The sequence below is a fragment of the Bombus vancouverensis genome, chromosome 6, assembly GCF_051014615.1.
Source record: "Bombus vancouverensis nearcticus chromosome 6, iyBomVanc1_principal, whole genome shotgun sequence".
Classification (NCBI taxonomy): Eukaryota; Metazoa; Arthropoda; class Insecta; order Hymenoptera; family Apidae; genus Bombus; species Bombus vancouverensis.
Window position 1 is genome coordinate 15,099,026 of NC_134916.1, and position 20,901 is coordinate 15,119,926.

At 39.1% G+C, this 20,901-nt stretch overlaps 1 protein-coding gene across 3 annotated transcripts in view; it reads left to right on the forward strand.

Annotated features, from left to right (window-relative positions):
• Positions 1-20,901, forward strand: part of LOC117157739 (putative receptor-type tyrosine-protein phosphatase mosPTP-1) — a 419,058-nt gene that overhangs the window by 323,653 nt on the left and 74,504 nt on the right. For all 3 annotated transcript variants that reach the window (XM_033336003.2, XM_033336000.2, XM_033336001.2), the window contains exon 3: positions 8,287-8,410. In XM_033336003.2, the coding sequence (XP_033191894.1) occupies positions 8,287-8,410 (124 nt within the window). The remainder of the gene's footprint in view (positions 1-8,286; positions 8,411-20,901) is intronic.

Genomic DNA, 20,901 nt, shown 5'->3' on the forward strand with positions numbered 1-20,901 from the left:
CGACATTAAAATTCCATGACCAGCTGCGCGAAAAGAAGGCTTTTGCACAAAGGTACTGGAGAGGGTGCTAATTTTACACTGATGTTCCTGATGGAAGGTATACAGTGTCCCGGACCAGTGGAACTGGATAAGCACCAACCAAGTCAGCAACCGAGTCAGCCTGTCTTTTCTGTTTTACGTTTTACTCGGTTGCGCGACTCGCGTTCGTGGAACTCGACTGGTGGTCAGAGGCTGGCTGACCAGTTAGGAAAAGCTACCGAGAGAGGAGTTCGTGTTTCCGCGGCACACGTGATCCGCTTGCCACAAAAATTTAAACAGAGAAGTCTACCTCTAACTAAAGCCCGGGATCATTCCCGGTGACCCTATTCAACACTCCTTTTCAGGGATTTCAAACAAAAATACGAAGTTAGTTCACTATGATTTTTTTTTCCACTTTCAAACGGATAAAAATCAGCCGGATCCAATACTTCCTCGTTAGTTTTTAATTGGATTTTTGGTTTTTGATTGGTCTTCCCAAGCGAAATATCGTCAATTATTTGTTTTTAATGAACGTAACCGAGGTGCAGGAATTTTTCGGCCGACCAGCACTCAGATTATTAATTTTCCAATGTAAAACACGCCGATTGTGTAAATCTCGGCTAGCCGTTCGCGATAAATTTGCGGTCGCCTGGAGCATCGGGTAGCGAAACGGGCAAATATGTAATTTGAAATTTACACGGGTTTGGCGTATTATGTTCCGTCAACGCGTAAACAGGCCAATATTGCAGACAACGGAGGCCGACGCGCGCGCCCGCCGTTACGTTAACGAGGCGGCAATCGATGAGCGTGAAACAAATTATAAGCAGAAAAGTAACACAGCTAGGGCATAATACGTACGCGTAATTTCGATTCAGCCGAAAGTCGACCGAGTGCGCTGTTCCCACTGCATTAACGAAATATCGCAGTACGATGGGCTCGATCGTGATGCAGTTATACGTGCAATTTACCATGCGATGCACCCCTAGAAAATTGCATTCCCATCGGTGGCCGACACTTTTCCGGATCGACTCGCGTTTACGCGTGGATTTTTCCGTGAAATAAAAGGATGGAAGAAAATAGGAAAGATTGGAAAGGAAAAGAAGAATCTAAGGATGGATGGATAGACGAAGCAAGACAGGATAAAAGGAAGAGAAGAAAGAAACGGAGGAAATCTTTTTACCTTTGCGAAATATTTAAGTATTTCTGTGAACGCGCTTGCAAGGATCGAACAAAATAGAAATTTCGGGAGAAGAAAGAAGGATCTGAAGATGGCTGGATAGACGAAGGAAGAAAGGATGAAAGGGAGGATAGAATGGAAGGAAACCCTTTCACCTTTGCAAAGTATTTCTGTGAACAGGCTTGCCGAAAAGTACCTTCTATTACTGGTCGTCGCTCTACACCTGGGTTCCAGCTTCTCCAACCACAGAAGATCCACGCAAATCCTGGCGAATCGAATCGATATCCTGGTGGAACTATCGGCCAAGAATGAACCACGGGCCAATTTCCTCGGGACGGTTGCGATTTTTCACTTTGCACGCCGGCCTGCGTAATCCCGTTTTCCCGTTCGTTCTAACGATAGTCCTGGGGCCACCCAAGGGGAAAACGTCAACGTATATCCAGACAGAAGGGAAATACCGACGGGCGTCTGGTCAGGTTCACAGAAGGGTGACATAAAGGCAGCGGGATCGTGACTCTGTGCGTATTTATCAATCGGAAATATCGTCGTACAGAGGGGCGTTATCGTTCCTCCTATACAGTTTGTCGCGTTTGCTCGAAACGCATTTATTATGCCTTGGACAGATGTATCCCAGACAAATAAAATCTATGAAGGGGAACGTTTAAAAATGTATTCTTCTGTCGGTTTAATGACAGTCGAAATAAATAGCTAGAGATTTAATTCTATCACACTTGATATTACGCACGTGCAACATTGCATATTTTAGTTTAACGCGTTATTGATTCATATATGAATAATAGATATATTTATTTTCTTATAAAATACTTCATTTTTAGAGCTCATTTTCGTAAATGTCTTAAAATTAAGAATTTTTATGATCCATTATTCTTCTACTATACCGATAAAGTCACATGAAAGTGTCTGTACATCCTACAAAAATCACATTTCTTTAAATCAACGATCAATATGCGATTTAAAAAGCAATCTTTATTCTATAGTTATAATAGAATGTTAGAACATTTCGTTGGAAAACCACTAAGATTTATTTCGCTATCACTTCGTATGTTAAATTAAATGGAAGTTGGATTATATATATTTTAGCTAAATAAAAATGATCTTTCTTTTTTATAAGGTTTACAAGAAGAGAACTTTTACGAATTATATAATATACGCGACAATAAAAGATTAAATCGTAAAAATATGCTGTTATTTTATTGTTCTCTAACACTTCTAACTGCTGGGTTGCGAAACTATCGGACGATACTCGATACGACCGATATATGGCGGAGTTATAAAGTCAAACAACAAACAAATGACCTTTTGCGATTGTGAAACACGGTATTCATGAAGCGTGATATTCGAGACGTCGTACAGAGAATTCTCTTTTGGTGATATTCGAAACTGACAGTCGACCATTCTATGAGCTCGATGTTATAGAAACTTGTCAATATCGAATCCCAATTCCAGCGTTAAAAGGAAGGGAAGGCGTTAGAAGGGGATGTCAGAGTTCTCAATCTACTCCGCAACTAGAGAGGTACTTGCGGCTAATGCTGCGAAATCTTTTTAAACTTTCCGTTCTGTGTGGATGGCTCGTGTTAACCGATCGTTCTATCGGAAACAACTGTTTGTATTTCCGATAGCACGCGGTATCGCGTGGATGATACCTTAGAAGACAGTTTATCCTTTAAAGTTTATCCCAAGAAAAAACGATGCTTCTTCAGTTTTTCTTTTCTACAAGAAGAAATCAATTCGAAACGCAGAACCGATGTTCTTCGCGAAATTTCTCCTATCCTCCCCCAACGTATTCCTCCTTCTAAATCTGCTTTTTAAACCTGGAAGCGCTTTAAATCCTTCACATGCACCTTTAAATTCGCGTTTCCTCCTGAATACGTAATCTGTATCGCGCACCTTTTAAATAAATATATCGCGAAGCTTGAGATATAGGTACACTCAGAAAATACATCGAGAAGCGAATTCTGAATTTCGTGGTATATTAGGCCCTCGGTCTTTGAATTAAGACTTATCTTGTAATTCGATTTAAAATTAAAAAGATTATTAGAAAAAGATTGCTATAACTGAGAAAATGCTTTAATCTTCAAATAAGGGCTAGAAATATTCTTAAAATATTATGCAAGTATTTAATAAAAACGTTATGGAATAGAAATAATCATCGGTTAAATAATAACACGAAAAAGACGTATCTTTACGCGAAATGTGTCAACAAGTGTGTGGCGATTATGCAACTTACATATAACGCTCGTTATATCTACATATTTATATCGCTTCATTACATGTCGGCAATTGAATAAATATTTTGCAAACATTAAAGAAAAGAAGCGAATTGGAGGATGTAGCGGGAAATGTGTAAACAATATCGAGAAAGTACATCATGGGGAACCATGGAACGTAATACAGACTCAGATGGTACGGTAACAGTTTCAATAAGGCTCGATCGAACAGCCCGGGAGCACGTTACTTTATCCGATCAGCTATTTGCTTGAGGAAAAGTCCATCGCGTACTCGAAAGGGAGGAAAACTAACGTTTAAGGGATACGATACACAGACAAAAATACTACCGGCACGGAGCGGAGGTACGGAATTGATACATATAACATCCAATATTGAATGAAGCGCTTCTCGGCAAATAAACTTGTTCCGGTGTATTTACGCGGATAATGTTTGGTTGCTTCGTTAACTCCTTAAAGCTGCAAAATCATAATCCCATCGATGCTTTAATTCGTTTTACGGTTAACCCCATGATACCAATCACAGCTACGTGCAAAAGTTTCCGACCAGTTAGATTTTTCGCTTTATATAACAGCGTTTATTTGTTAAACTATTTCTTCCATTATTCGGTATATCTTTATAACCGATAGGGTAAGGCGCAGTTATTCGAATCAGCTAAGTTTCAGCATCTAAAAAATTAAATCTTGAATATTGCATAGAATAATTCGTAAATCTATTGGGTAGGCCTAAGATGAGAAAATATCGTATGCTTTAATTCCTTTTAAAAAAAGTATTAAGAACAGAAACTTCTGCATATCTCACGGTATCTTGACAAGATCGGCTAAAAATTGATAAATATAAACACCAGATCGAAAGAAAAAAGTGAGGAAGAAGCAGCAGGTTAATGGTTAGATGGCGAGCTTTAACGATAAAGCGTAGTGAGAGATATTTACGTGGAGCCATATGGTTGAGCAAGGCAAAACAGTTCTTAAAATGACACTCATAAATTTTGGTAAACGGCCTCGGTGGAATTTATATTCCGCGTATAGCAAAGGACGAACCGCGGCGTCCCTCTGTGTGCAGTTACGTCGGTATGCAACGTAACCTATATAACTTCCGGTATCAAGCGTCCGCGGATCCTCGTTACCGAGGGTAAAAGACACATTTCGCCTGTAGTTCCGGTAACGTGGTTGATTCTAATTGAGAAAAATCGTTTGTAACGCCATCCAGTGCGAAGGAGACACGCGCCTTGAGAATTTATTGTAACAGTTCTTGTTTGCGAAATTTACCGTGTCTTGTGCCAATTAAAATCGCTACAGTTTGGATTAATGTTGGCCTGGAGTGATCTTCAGTCTTTGGTAATCTTTCATTTCTTCAACTTTACCTTCGTTTAATGTTTGAGGATTATAAAATGTTTGAGAGATCGTTTCATTAAAACTTTGAGCCATTTGTAAGGGGAACGTTCATGTTGATAGTAATATCTCGAGTTTACAAATAATTTTCCCTTTGTCTCGAGGATTACATTCCCTTGCTTAAATATTGACGGTATGAAACAATGTATACCTTCTGCGTTAAAGAAATATTCCTGTGTGTACATATGCTCTAGTCTAAAGTAACGAAACGCGAAAGTTGCTCGAGAATTTATTTGTTCATTTAGAAACAAACAGGGTTCGACTGATAGCGCATTACGGTTCATGGATAAACAAATGTACGTAAATAAATGTAATAGTTTTATATTATTGTTATTATGATCTTGTTCTATAAGAGCTCATTACGGAGACAGTAGATTAAAACTCTATTGTGTAAACTGTTCTTGATATTTCTTTACAGTTTTACAGTAGTAATTGTGTTATGTATACTTTGTAAAAATTATTCTGTTGAATAAAAATATTTGAAAAAAGGAAAAAACGTTACAGTTCATGAATATTCACAAGTATTCATTTACTGGTCTCATACGAAACCAAACAATTGTCTTAGATTGTCAAGGAAAACGATTGGCCGATTAGAATTTCCTACGCGTGTAAAATTGTGATTCGATATACGTATCTTTAATTTTTTGAAAATATCTACAAGATATTTTCTGTCATAGTTTTCTGATCTAAATTTTTGAAAATTTTTGGAAGAATTGAAACAGATATAGACATGGCAAAAGAAATAACAGACTAATGAAATTGTTATTATAACATTCGATATATAGATTCTTACGATCTATGGTTTGAATAATTTTTATAAATGTCGATAATTTCCTAATAATTCTTCGAGCATATTTAATTCTTCGTTGACGTCCTAGTACTCAAACAGGAATGTACACTGAAATGACGTTTCACAATCTAAATGTTTCTAACTTAGCCGCGAAAAAACAACGGAAGAAAAAGACAAAACGATAAATATCAGAAGTAAGTAGTTTTAAACGATCCGTTCGAATCCATCCCATTAACCAGCCCGATGTTCCGATCGCGCGAACAAAAGCGGGTGTTCGAGAAACTGACAGGGCCGAAGGGCCAGCCAATAAGTCCAAGAGGGATTCGATCACGCCCCGTTCGCGTTTCCATGTCCGCTCGATAAGACTGCGCAAACGAGCCCGCATCGTTTTTCGAACTCGATGACTCGGCCCTGTCGGCTGGCGATTATTTTTCCCGTTGCCGAACGGGAGATCGAGTTCGAGTTCGTTAAGCCGCAACAATAGGATTTATTTTCGCTCCTCTTGGAGATGGTCGTTTCGCGTTCGCCTTCATGACGCGTGTCACCAAAGAAATATCAGCTATTGGTTCCTCTTCTGGTTATCGAGTGACGTGAATTATTAACGAGGGAATGAATATTCGAAGCGACCGCCTCGATGCAAGATTGCGTTTAATCTGTCCGCGAAATTAACGCGCACTTTTTCGGACCTTCCGAATCGACCTAATTGTTCGTCGATCGGATAAAAAAAGAAGGGCGTCAAAGGCTTTGGATATAAACTTGGTCGTTTATCTCCGACTGGTTGATTAATTATTATCGGTGCATTAGCCTGTTGAAATTATTGGAGGTGAGGGTAAAATACCTGATATTATTTTGAGGGAGATGTAAAAGCAAGCTTATGTTCCTTTTTACCTAACTGGAGTATATGTTACAGGAGTTCACTGATTTTCCTCAATATCTGCGATGTTTTGTTTATGTAACAGGCGTTTACGTTCGAATAGTTGGAGTTAATAGGCAGAAGTTCATTTAACAGGCAGTTCATTTAATTAGACAGTAACTAAACTCTTGTTATAATAAATGGAGTACTACTCCACTACTATTGTAGCTATAGTAGCCTCTTTGGAATCAATCGATAGTTCTGACAGTACGTAAGGAATGCAAGTGAAACATTCAATAGTAAACACTTTCTATATTTTAATGAATTTTAGTGTTTTATATTTAACGAACCTTTTCTTAAACCATACGATTTAATCCTTTTAAATCTTCGTCTATTGTCTTCCAAGGTGGGCAGTATTTTTATCAGTTCATTGAATATAACCTATGAAAATTCATTGATGTAACCTATCATGATTTTGCGTATTATTTAATGGCGAGGATAAATGTTACATTACAATTTGCATTATATGTAGTAGTATTTCTTAATGAATCTTTTATAGATCAGCTTGAGAGAGAACACAACAACCATAAACGTACAAATCCAGGTTGCCTTTCAATCAGATTATCTTCACACGCCTGGAACTCGTATTAGTCCATAATAGTATTGTAATCAGTAATCCATCGTATGCAGTTCGTTCTTTTTATCAAATTAAACCTATTCCATAGTGTAGATCAATCAGGGACAATTCGAAATTACTCGATAAAATTTAAACGAAGCGACGTGCGCGAATTAAAATCTGCGCGAGAATAGATAGAGAGAAACGGGGAAACGTTTATCGTAGCTGCATTTACAATGGGCGATTAATTGCTGGAAGTTAACTGTGACCAGCTTCTCGTCCCGCTGCAAAACGTTAGAACGCACGAACGACCGAGGTCAGGGGAGGATGACGACTCCATCGTGCAAGGGTTGCGCGCCCTCCGTTCTCATTTATGATCTTATGCGACGTGCGCGCACTGTTATATCTCCGTGGCTCGCATGGCAGTGCATATTAAATGCCTGACTCTTATCCGACGCTGGTTACAGCAACGGGCGTGATCGGTGTTTCAGACCATGACTCCTTCGAAAGCTTGTTCTCTTTGTAAACCACGATAAAATGCCCCAACCAGCGAGTTAAAGGGGAGACTTTCCAACCTTCCAACTCTCGCGCGAATTATTTTCCCAACAATCCAAGTGGCGATTTTCCAAATTCATTTTGAAAGAAGCTCTAAACAATAGTAAAGAAACAAAAATATTCAACGCCATGTTAAAATACATAATTCTACTTTGTATGAAATATATTAATAACGATTAGACTGCGGATGTTTATGCAAATTCATATGTTTACAGGCATTGAAGAAAGAGCGAGACTTGGAAAAAAGCATTTTAGCCCCTAAAATGTTGGAATATATGTATATTTTGTATATTGATGTTTATCTTTGTACATATTCGCATATTTACAATTGTCGCAAACGCGTAAATATCTACGGTTTAATAATAATGAACGATCTTGTAGTATCTCTGCCAAACTCGCCTAAATTTCTTTAAGTACAGGAAATACAGGAAAACTAATAGTCGTGACGCTTTGAAACTTGTTCTATCTTTATCCCTTAACTCAACACTTAAGAAAGTTAAAGTAAACTGCAATACGCTTCGTTTGATTGTTAAAACTTCAAATGTTATTACGAGAAATACAGCTGTGTAAGCTATGTAAGAAAAACATCAGTAGCCATAAAACTGTTTAAATTGCTGAGACTTGGAAATTTGTTTTCAGATGTGCCGGATCCGCCGGACCGTCCTCTTATATCGAACTTCACGTCGAGGTCCGTGCGTCTGTCTTGGGTGGCGAGCCGTAATTCTCATAACAACCCTATCCTGTACTACGTCATCGAAACTCAGTAAGTCGTTTAAATATTGATACTACACTTTCCACCCGATAACAGCGGCCTGCTTCGTACCATGCGACTCTCAAAGGAAATTAATCTGGTCGAAACCGATGGACTTGAAACGTTAAGAACTTCCAACGTCCAAACTCCCAACTTTCAGCGCTTCTCCCTTATTGCCAATTAATATTCTGTCGTCTTTCAGTTAATTTCCTCTCTCCACCTTTCTTATTTTCGTTTGTTTTTGTTTTACAATGATATTTTCGTTCGTTTGGTTTGAGAAAACGACACAAGAGGGACAAGGGACGCGGCCTAAAATTGCCGTCTGCATTCGAGTACGTCTCAGAGTCTGATTATCTTTCAGATACAAGCTACGAGTTCGAGGCTTTAGCCCAGTAGCTCGGGAAACGGAAACGGATAAAATAAAAGGAGTTACTAGGGATAAGAACTGCGGTGTCGATAAGCACCCTTTGTTCTCCCTCGCTTCTCCCGGTCCTGTTATCTTCTCCCGTCCTTCCCGCATCCCTGTGTGCCTCTTTTTCTCTTACTTCGCTTCTTCCTGTTTCTTTTCCCTCTATAGCTCGCTCTTCGACCACTCTACCCTCCCCTTCTGTCTCATTCTCTGTTCACGTACGAAAGGAAGGCCCCCACGCTCGCACTTATCCCCAGTTCCCTCTGGTTCCACCGATTTTCCACGGAGAAATTCGCTATCGACATTTCCGAGTGGCACGTATATCGAATGACCACTCGCGAGGTTTGCGCACGGGAATGCAGGAAAATGTGCAGAAGGAAATTGGACCGAACGAAGGGAACTGCGAGAAAAGTTGGGAAAAGGAAGAAAGGGAAAGGCGAGGAAAAGTCTTTCGCCATCCTTTCTGTTTACCCTTCTCTCTAGCCATTTTCTCATCCCGGTCGCGACTAACTGGTTCGGTTTTACCGATAGCTTTCCTCGTGCCAACTTGCGAGAAGAGAACTCGGTCGTTACCATAACTTTCGTCGAAGCCCGCGCGTAAATCTACACCACTCCGCGGCGCGTTGTAAGTAACGCCGGTTTAATTCAATTTGCCGCACGCGTCTTTGTCCTGCTCTTTGGCGTGATCTCTGTAGTGTCGCAAACACTACGATCGGCACGAGTCTTTTCAACGTAAGTAATTTTGTCCTGTAGTTCCTTTTATTTAATAAATCCTGTCAGAAAATGTTGTTCGATATTGGAATTGCCAGAATTGTTAGAACAAACAGTACGTAAGTTTTCGTAAAATTGATTTTTTGTAAAATATGTGGATATAAAAGCTTGTTCGTCTTGTATTATATTGTTAGAGGGAAAAACGATGGGAACAGAAAGAATGTTATTGCAAAAGTTTATTCCATTGGTTGTCTAACTACGCTGTTACCATACATAGTTTGATAAGCGACAAATTATAAACTATAGACTTCAGTTGCACAACTGTTTAATTTTTATCGTCGACGATATGTTTTTTCACATATCTTTCATTTTAATTTCTTTCGTTTATAATTTAGTTGTTCCAAGTTTTACACTTTAGTCGTCGACGCTTGTAACTTTCAATTCTTTTGCAAATGAAAGATAAAAAAAAGAAATAAATAAGGCAGGCTGTATTAAACATGTGCACCTTTTATGAATCGTTTACGGTGACGAATGAACCGTGAGTGTCGATCATGAAGAATAACGGTGACGCGTTTGTATTATTAATCTCTCATTCCGGTGGTTCTTCGTTCGTACTTTTTTTTTTATTGTGAACCGCGTCGCCAAATGAAGGTGGCGAATGTATGTGCAAAAAATGGACGAAAGGTAGATGAAGAAAAGAGAAAGAAGCAGTGGTTGGAACAGAGTGACGAGGCCATAGCAGCAGGGGGTTGGGCAAGGAAGAAAATTAGTTTGAGCCTTTGAAAAAGGAAGACAATGGAAGCTGGATCTACGGCGCGAAAAGTAGCGCTTCGATTTTCATCTCTGACGCCCTTTTGTTTTTTTCTCTTTTTCTTTCTTTTACAGTTTTGCGACTCAATGTAATAGCCACCAGTCCGTCGTGGTAACGCTACGTAAATAGTTTTAAATTACATAGCTCGTAAATCAGTCCTCTAATAGGATTCCCTGTTAAATCCGCCTTCTTTGCGGTTTTAAATATCTTTCAATTTCCCGAAGACCGCCTCAGCAATAACTTGATTAAAAGTACTTGTGAACTTGTTGGCAATAAAGGAATAAACCTATATTATATGCAAAGATATTATCAGTAACTACTATAAGTCGTGATATTATTGACCGAGAAGTTTCGTCCAACTTATTCTTTGGAAAAGAACGGAGTTACTTGTTCTAATTAAAATTTTTACCGATTAATTTTAAAAATGTAGTATTCATCGTTACTTATGATTGTCTTCCATCTGTGTTTTTCAGTAATGCAATTTTTTCGTTGTTGTTGAATTTCTCAGTTTTCTTATTTAAAATATCCTTCCAGCGCGTTTAACGTGATTTACAGTATTGAAAATGTTTTCCCTGCAAAAAGTTTTGTAAGCTTTAATCTAACCAAACTTTATAAATTGTAGTCTAATCGAGTTACCAGCCTATTTGAAACAAACTGTAACAATTGCCATCATTAAACATTTTTATCTCGTAGAAAATTCAACGTTTAAGAACAATTTTTATTATAGAATATAAAAATGTAGGAAGATGCACAAATAACAAAGATATGAAAACCAAAGTACATATTACTACATCCAAGAAATAAAACATCCTTTTATTCGAGTTACAAACCTGCATCTCGGTGATTCTGTTCTATGGTTAAAAAATTTTAAGAAGATTCCAGCTAAGAAGTAACTGGTCGGTAGAGAATAACGACCGCTTTCTTGGTCCCACGGGACGACGGATTTTTAATTCGAAACTCACGGAGCCGTTTATCGCTGGAGAAAGTTTCGACGTTGCGGTGTGGCTCGCCGTTGCAGAGAATCGTCGTCGGGACATAGCATTGTGAGGAATTCTTCGTCAAAACGGCGCTTGATTTCCTCAAAGATTAATAATCCACGGACGAAATGACTGCAGACCGTCTGTGGCTCCGATGGAAACTCCGCGTGGTTGCGCGAGAAGGGGTGAGAGGGAGAGTCAAAGGGATAAGAGGCAGGAAGAGAAGGAAAAAGAGAGTGAGAGGGGGATGAGAACGGAAGGCGAAGAAGGAAGTTTGTTCGAACTTTATTATAAAACTAATATTTTCCAAGTTCTATGAGGTATTACGATAGTTTTCTGAAAGGGCCTGCCAGCTAGAGCGGCAAGGCGAAGTGGTTCGCGGGCGAAACTTCAATATTCGGCGACCATAACGACACCCGGCTGATATATTATTTCCTATAACTTCTCTTCACTCTCACGGCTTTGTCTGGCCCCGTTGAACGAGGATAAGAGGATCGGAAAAGAAACTTGATTAAGAATTCCGTCCCCTCTGAACCTCCGTTTTATCTTCCCCCTACCTCTGACCCTCTCGTTCCCTTCTGTTCACAAGATACCGTTCTTTCTCTTTCTACGATGCGACTGCCATTCCCGTTCGGCGAAATGAATGGTCGTACGTGCGAAGTCCGTCGAAGTCCGCCTCCGCTGGTCCCATTCCAGCTTAATAATTAAATCTCAATTGGTCTCTACGTTGCTCATAATGGTTCATCGGATAACGCGATATTGGATACAATATTTCCATGACAGTATTAAATTTTATTAAAATACATTCTGAATATTTATGTGATTTTACGTTTTTACGAGTTTAAACAGAGGAACGTGATCAGGGAAAAATTTGTTTCAATTTCGAAGTGTTATTAGAGAGAAACTAGAGTGCAGATGTTTGTACAAATTTATATTTTTATAGATGGATCCTATGCAAAGCTGAAAAGGATAGCTCTTGATGAAATGAATGTCCGGTCGATTGTTTTCGCTAGAATTGATAGAACCATTTAATTAGATTTATATATAAAACCATCTATGTACATATAGCATTGCATGGGGGAGGGAGGAAGGAGAATATTCATTTTTCTCCTATAAAAAATATTAATGTAATGAGGCTTTAAAATAAACACTCTTAATATTGAAACACTTAATAGTTAGTACAAATTGAATGCTTTTCACTGACTTTATTTTCTAATTGTAACGAAAAACAAAACAAAATAGAGTAACACTTGACAGTTTTTTCGGACGACTACTTCCGAAAACGAGTAGCTTAACCCGCAACACAAATGTGGACGTTGAGATTTTTTGTCCGACTTGGCGAAAGTGGACCGTTTTAAACGCAGGAAATCCTAATCCAGTTAACAGCACAGCTCTTCGATTTACATTTCGATTCTACATTTTTGCTAATTTTGTTACGCTCTCCTCAAACAGAAGACCTCGTTTTCCTCATATTTCATTCTTGTTAGTCTCGGAAGACTTTCTTCTGGTTTTGTACAGTATTGGAACCAATGGTATGGAAAATCGGGAAATATACCATGGGTGATCACGATCACATGATCAGAGGATCACGTCGTTACGGATATGTGAATGGCCCAAACATTGACTGTCAAAAGAAAAAAAAAAAAGACGGGAGAGAATTGGGATTTTTCGCGTAAAAAGAACAAAATTTCCTTAAATTTTCACCGAGAGTTTTATTTCTGTGAGGTTTAATGAACTGTCGACGGGAAAGTAATCCTCTGCTATATTCACGTCCGTCGAACTGGGCGGACTATCAATCTTCGTGCTACTACGGGGGACCAATCGATTTCCTCGAATAATTCATTCGCAGCCGCTCGTATAATCTGCGTAATATCGTTACACTCGTTTAAGCTTTCTTGACATTAACTATAATTGAATCGTTACTCGGACTACAATCAAGAAGTTAAACTTCTAAACGACATAGAAATTCAAAATGTATCTTATGCAAAATAATCATGTTTCTATATATTTTTGAACAGTAGTGTAGACTGTTTCTTATTCGAATGCCTACGGGATTTTCAAAGTTTATCAGCTTTACCGATTTAAAGGGAGAATGAATGGTAAAAAATGTACAGGATTAGGCAAAGTTATTTCTTTGTAGGTTACATATCACTTCCTTCTTTTTGTTCTTCTTTTTGTTATCGTTTTTACCGTAGCTAGTATTTACGATCGCGGCTCCATCACGCGATAGCTGTAAACGCCGAAATAAATTACTCTAGCGCCTATTACTTCTTTTTCACAATATTCCGCGTGTAATTCACATTCTTCCTAACTAAAAAGTACCGTTCTTTTACTTGTCTGTCACGCAGCATCATTTCCTTGACATCAGTTCGACTTCCCAATGTTCAAAATTTTGTATTTTCACCTGCAGTTTCGAATTAATTTTGTTCCTTCCTAACTACCCTTCATAGCGTTTCCAATTTTTTTGCTTACAAAGAGAATTTCGCGTTGCGTAATTTTTCGAGCAAAGTCATAAAACAGACAAAGTTTCCGATCAGAAGAAGGCTTTGTCCGATCGAAACCAGCGATTGCGATTAAGTTTTGCCCAAGTCGGGGCTTACCGCGCGATATACGATCAGAAGGTAGTACGTGTGGGTGCCCTTTGTTCGATTGAAGGACTCGGGTTTGTTTTCACTAGCTACACAGAGCATTTAAGCTCGATCCACTTGTCACCGGGATAAGGTCGTGTTATCAGGCTTCTTTGTCCGATCCCCGTGAATAGACGCTCCTACCTCGATAAACACCAACTCTACCAAGTTATAGGCATGAGTCAACAAATACGCTCGTTCAGCTATCGATTACTTTCTTCATAATCGAGCAATTAGTACACGGTAAGCCGGGCACGGTACAAAAAAAAGCAAATATCGAAATACATTATTCAAACGAAGACGGAATTCGTTAAAACGAAGCTGGAACAGTTTTTGAGTGGACCAAAAATAAATATTGCATAAACTCGTTAGCCGCGGTGCCAAATCAAACGCGTAGAATGAAGAACAATTTATAAGACAAATTAAGTCAAATGTGAATGACGTAATCTCATAACCATCACGATCTTCTCGCGCTTTATTTCTTTATCTTTTAGCGCCTAAATAATGATTTTTCCGAATATAGAGTGAAGCGTCTTGTAATTGTTAATCTATGCGTGACACAAACATTCGTAGAAAATTGATTTTAAAAATCACTTCGTTTTCTGGTTAGTTTTACATGGGGAAAGAACTACAACATACGTAGAACATAAGAGTAAATTGAATATTAAGAACATCTAATTGTTCATGGTGCTATTTTTATCTTCCTCGAAGCAAAATTTTTCAAAGTGAATCTTTATCGAAAATACGAATATTTTATTTCTCTTGACAAAGCTTTCAAACACTTAGCTGAAAAATTAGTTGCGTAATATAATAGAAAATCTAATAGAATTTTGTTAAAATTATAAGAAGCCTGAGATGGTGAAAAATTAAGCGTGGAAATAAACGATTCATTTTGTCCACAAAGTGTTGACAACCAAATTCGAGGACTCTACTTTTTCTCACATCGCGATATAATGCAAGGTACCTGACACGTTTGCACAAATTTTAAACATCGTAAGTCTCGCGTCTACGGCCTTCATTTTCTCAGCTCCTTCCCATTTCTTTCAAACCGCCTTCGAGGTTATCCTGCAGCTGACGCCAGGGTAAAGAACTCGGCCGCATGAAAAATTCCTTAGACTTAATGGATATAATTTCATCGTCGGGTACGACCAACATAACTGCATTCTTTATCCCGCTCCCCTTTGAATAACAAATTAATGTCATTTACGTGATACGCTGAATCGCGACGCGGAGAAGACGACTTTGGCCTTCCCCAACTCCTAACCTCGCCACAAACCACCTCATTGATCGTTCATTAAGTGGCTGGTTTGTCGTCGATCAACTGTATCGAAAGCATCTCGTTAATTTCGTTTCGACGAGACGAAAGGATATTGTACGACGAACCATTGACCCGTTTCACTGTGATCGTATATTACTTGTACGCGTGGTCTGATGAAACAATGTGTCGGGGAACAATGGGGACACAGATGACGCTTATGAAAGTAACATAGAGAATGTTCGCCGGGCTCCTTTTCAATCGGATCGCTATCGTCGAGTGCTCTCCCCTGATCGTTGGAAATATTTCGTATCCGTGCTCGCCGATATTGGATTGTTTAAATGTCGCGAAATCGTTTTCCAACGGGATACGTATATCCGGTACTTTTGTTGTTCGAAAGGAACTTTTTATCGTTATTGACCTGATACTGCCAAGTAGACGGTTTGAGGAAAATCAGTGGTGAAAAGGATGATCGGTATATAAAAGGTGCTTATTACGTGTGTTAAGAATTTGTACTTATATTACCGGTTTGATGTTTGTATCACGTAGGGTCTTGTTTGATGTTTTTCGTCACATGATACTATGCATATGTATGAATGTACTTGAGGTATGATTGTTTCGTCCCATAGTACAAATTTTCGTGGTCTAATTTTATGATTGTGAGAGGAGGTATACTATTTATGATATTCGAAATAAATTTTATTAGAATAAAAAGATAAAACTTTGTCTGTATCAAATCTAGAAGTGTACAGTGGATAACATAATAATTTTCAATTATAGTGAAACGTTGCTTTCGCTGTGTGCTTCAGATATTAATTATTTCGTAATTAATGTTGTGATTATTCTATAATTACAAAATTGTATTTGGCAATTAGTATCTGATTTTAGCGATGGAAAATATAAAACGAGAGCTAATACCTACATATAGAATAACCGATATATGTACTCAAATCACTCTCTAATGTCACAAAAATTTGCAATAAGTATTATAATTAAGCGCATACACATGCCTTGTATTTAAATAAAATTCATGTCTGTAAAAATAATTGTCATTATGTGTATCTGCCATTATATTATGTATGAATGTCATCACACTTGATTAATTGCTGATTGCAATGCTAGCGAATAGTCAACTAAAATGACAGCGATCCAAAAGAACAGAAGAAACATCGCTATTATCGAAAATACGAGACGTTTTCGCGGAGAGGATTGGCTCTCTATACGTCTTTCTAGTCGAGGGAGGTTGGCACGGACACGGATTAAGGTGACTGAGAAGAAAACGAAAGAAAAGAAGAAAAGGAAACAGGCAAACGTCCTGATCCTTGTCAGAAATCCCTGAGAGATTTGCCGCTTCCATCAACGAGCCCCTTGCTTGCGCGATACCTGGCCGAGGTCAGTCGGCTTAATTCCAGAAATTGTACTATTGCCATGTTTATGGAGAGGGGAAATACAGAGTAGAAGGAACGTTGGTTAATCGGCCATCGTGAAGATTAGACAGAAAACTTAATTATAAAGATCCTGATTGGCTCGATCCTCGGGAGGCCCACTGCCACCGAAAAGACAGACCTATTCCACTTGGCTATCCTTACTACGGATAACTACTATGAATCATTCCACTTCGTCTGTTTGTTTTCACGCGAATATACTTGCGTCTTTCGACGATCGTGTTGCGCTTCTTGCAAAGATCGTTGCTTCTCAAAGCAATCGGAGAACGATAAGCTATAATTTCTAATCGGACGTCGATAGTTGTTCCTTCATACGAAAGAATAAATACTAATAAACTTTGAGCAGAGGAAACGTACCACGCTATGAAAACAATACAATTATACAACTTATTTTCGTTTCTGAACGTATTGAGTTGTTCAGAAAGTTCGTAGCTATATTAACAAAAAATAGTCTTTAAAGAGTATTTTCATACAGTTAGGTAATATTTTATTGAATAACGTATGATCGTACGAATGTACCTCCATTTTTTTCCTAAAGCTATCAGCTGTTTCGTTCAAGTCCCTAAAGATTGCAAGCTTTCGATTTCTCATCATTGAAAATATTATGTAGAAACATACTGTGTTAGGTATACTTATTGAATAGAATTTCACTTACCGCCTAATGTAATCTTATCGAAAAAAAATCTTTTGATGGATCAATTACGGTTTCTTCTCGAACCAAAAACAGTCTCGAACTTTAGCATCTAAATATTTGAGAGAAATTAATGGTAGATAAATCGTTCGTGATAATTAGAGGACACGGATCGACTCATAAATTTATTGACACAAGATCTACATTCCGGATACCTCGGTCTCTGCCGAGCTGTTAGGTAAACGAGAACTTTTAATTATGCACGGTGCTCCGGCAATGCGTCCAGACGCCTTTCGAGATGATTTAAAAGAACGAACCGCCGCGCGAAGATGAATGAGGAAAGAAGGCGACGAGGGAGCGACGAGAGTCGCATAGGACAAGCAATTTCACGGTCGACGGAAATAAGAGAAAAAAGAAACGGGGGAGGAGTGGCCAGGGACGCGGAATATATTCGCGGATGTGGGAAAAGGTAACGGCTGGTCCTACCGAGGGCGAGCGCAGAAGGGTGGCTCGTGAGTGAAAGCGTGATAGCGCGCGCGCTCACTCCTCCGTGCATAGTTCAAAAAAACGCGAGACGATCGGGGCTGGTCTGACGTCGGAAGATTTATTAAGGCGGGTTAAATTTATTCGCTGCGATTAAATGCCTACTTTAGCGAATGGAGTGCGCAGGCCACTTTCTCTCTGTTCAAAGGGTAGCAGGCCAATTCTGGCGCCTTCGGCGGGCGCGAAATCAATTTTGCGCGCGATGAAAATACAGTCTTACGAGCTGGTTGAAAAATTCGCCGGGAGGATATAAATTTGGCCGATTTAATAAATTCTTCTAGCCGGCGGCCGTCTCTGAATCGAGAGCCACGTGAAATATGATGCAGTCTCACCACGAATTATTTGGCCACTTCTGTTCGGTCAAAGTAAAAAAAGAAAAATAGAAAAAGGTAAGAAGAAAGAAGGAGCAAGGTTTTTTCGTAGAAGAAAAAAAAAGGATCAATGGTCGTAATCGGCAACGCTGATGTCGGAATAAATCTTGTCGCGCTCGATCGATTTCCTGCTCGAGCGTACGCGAGGTCGAATGACCGGGTTACACGCCAAATAATAGTTAACGCGTACACACACACACACGTTACACGACTACGATTCGATTGACGTTATCAACGTTTAACAGAAACTCTGTGTATATATGTATCAACGCGAAACTGAATCAAAATAGCGGCGTGTGTAACTTCATTCGCCGAGTTGGTTGTTTCCGTTTCGACCGCCTGAAACGAAGCTGGTGTTTATTACGATTAAACCAGGAGGTAGTTTTGCGGCGAAAGTTGGTTCTCCCGGCATCGATCTTTCGACTTTATTACCGACAACCGGCATTAAACACGTTGCGAAAATCGATAAGCGTACGATAAGCGAAGCATGAGCTCGTTTGCATATCTGTACCCGGGCCAGGTAATGCGGCCGCTCCGTGGCGAACCTTTATGGATAGATTAATCCACGGCTTAACGACACTTTCCCAGATTTCGACGGTTTAAAATCCGCTCACTCGTTTTCTTACTTCGCCTCGTCCTTTTTCTCTCCTTATTCATCCTTTGCCTCCCATGTCGTCTAGGATGGAAAAGGCTTTAAAGCGTCGCGTCGTGTCGTTGCACTACGAAAGCTATGGGAAACGTTGCTTGCAACATCCGAGAACGTTACACCTTGGACAGGTGAAATTTTGACAAGTAAAGTAGAGCAGAAAATAGCGGATTGCGCGCGTGCGTAATTTACAGATTTGTTACCGAAGCGTATTTGAAATCCTGCTTTCCACAAGCATTACGATCGCTGGTAATTACGGCTTTTCGACGAGTTGCTAATTCGCCGGCTTTCTACGCTAAATCCAGTTATTAGTGGCCCACTGAAACGCCAGATAACTAATTATCGGCAATCGAATTAAATCTTTATTTCGTACGGGGCGACAGAGGACCACCCGTGTGCATATTGAAAAGTGTCGATAAGCTGCTGATTAGAGGATTCTCCCGACGCCTGATTTCGCAGTTCCAACCTGTGGGAATTCAGAAACCGTTAACTCCCCTATACTAAAACCCTCGCCGCGTTCCAGCACAGCTTCTCATCCCGCGAAATTTCCTGGCTTTCACAAAATCGATTCCACCAATCGGTTGCGATTAGCGTGTTGCCTTTGTACCGCTGCGTGTGAACAATTTATCAAATATTTCAAACTACTACTTAAATGGAATCGGAATTTTTTTTCTTTTTTATTTGACACATATCACATTTTGAAGTATAGTGTATCAACTGTAATTAGACACTTTGGTTAATTACGTGGCAATTAACCTTCACCGGTTATTCGTCCGCATATAGGTCATGATCAACGATAATTGAAGTTATCATTGCTGAAATGAAATTAATGACATTCGTGAATTACATCATTTAACATGTACGTTAATGATTTATGAATTTTGGAAATTTCTATTCCTCAACTACACCGCACTCTTTTAAATTTACTATCATAATATTGTTTCGAATATAGAAATGGGAGAGGAAGAAAATATTGTAACGTGTACTCTGTCATATGTTACATACATATTATACAATATCAGGAAAGGAAGTGAATGAAAAATATCGATAAAAATAATATAGGGTATCGAAAAACGGAATTTACGCTTACAGTTTATAAATGCAAAGGTAGCTGTAGAAGGATCAAAATCGAAAGCGGTTTGAGCTTATTTAATAGTAAAAATTATACTGACCACTTGTACTAGATCAAAATCCTTTATTTCGAATATTCTTCTTTCAATTCCAAATTTCTTCAAATAAGATCCATAACGCATTCGCATATGTCATTAAACGAACAGTATGCGACCCTTATGACACATAAGTTTATGTCACTAGATGCAAATTAACATGTTATTACAAATGAAACAATACGTGAAATAGCAGTGGACCTCTAACAATAGCAACTCGTGTAAGTTAAAACATACAAACGCAATAAGTAAATTGTGAATATTTACGCAAATTCGTGTCTTTCTGGAGATATTTAATAAAACAGAAACTATGTAGAAAATTGTTTTATTAAATATTATAACGAGTACTATACCCTGTATATTCTATATATTTTTGCATATTACGTGCGAAATCCGTGCATTTTTCACTTCCAAATTTCTCAGAAATGTGTAAAAGTCCGCAGATATGTTAAGAAGTCAATTCGTCTTTCCCAGAGTAAAGTTTAAATAACAGAAACAAGGGATGTTGTTTCCTCATCAAGAGAACCTTGCCATTTTCTAAAGTGCACATTTTAGTAAAGAAAAGGCAGTCACCGCGTAGCCCTTCGCGCGTCTCAGGCGACTTCAATTTTCGGTGGCGTCAAATCCAGAGAGAAATTCCCTGGTCGGTTCGCGGATTGTAATCTCTCGACGGGATCCCAAACCCTCCTGGAGCGAGGTAGGGACGAAGAAAACGGAAAAGGGCAAAAGGAAAAAGCCGCTGAATTCGGTTCATCGAGGACTCCCGGGGTAAGCGTCTGACGAATCTTTATTGCGGCCTCGTTGAAATTCGAGACGATCGCCGACGTCGATACCGTTTTACGTGGATATAGGAGGTGCCTTACGGTGATTATCCTTGACTGGTTAAGCTCCGTGGCGGGAACTACTCCAGA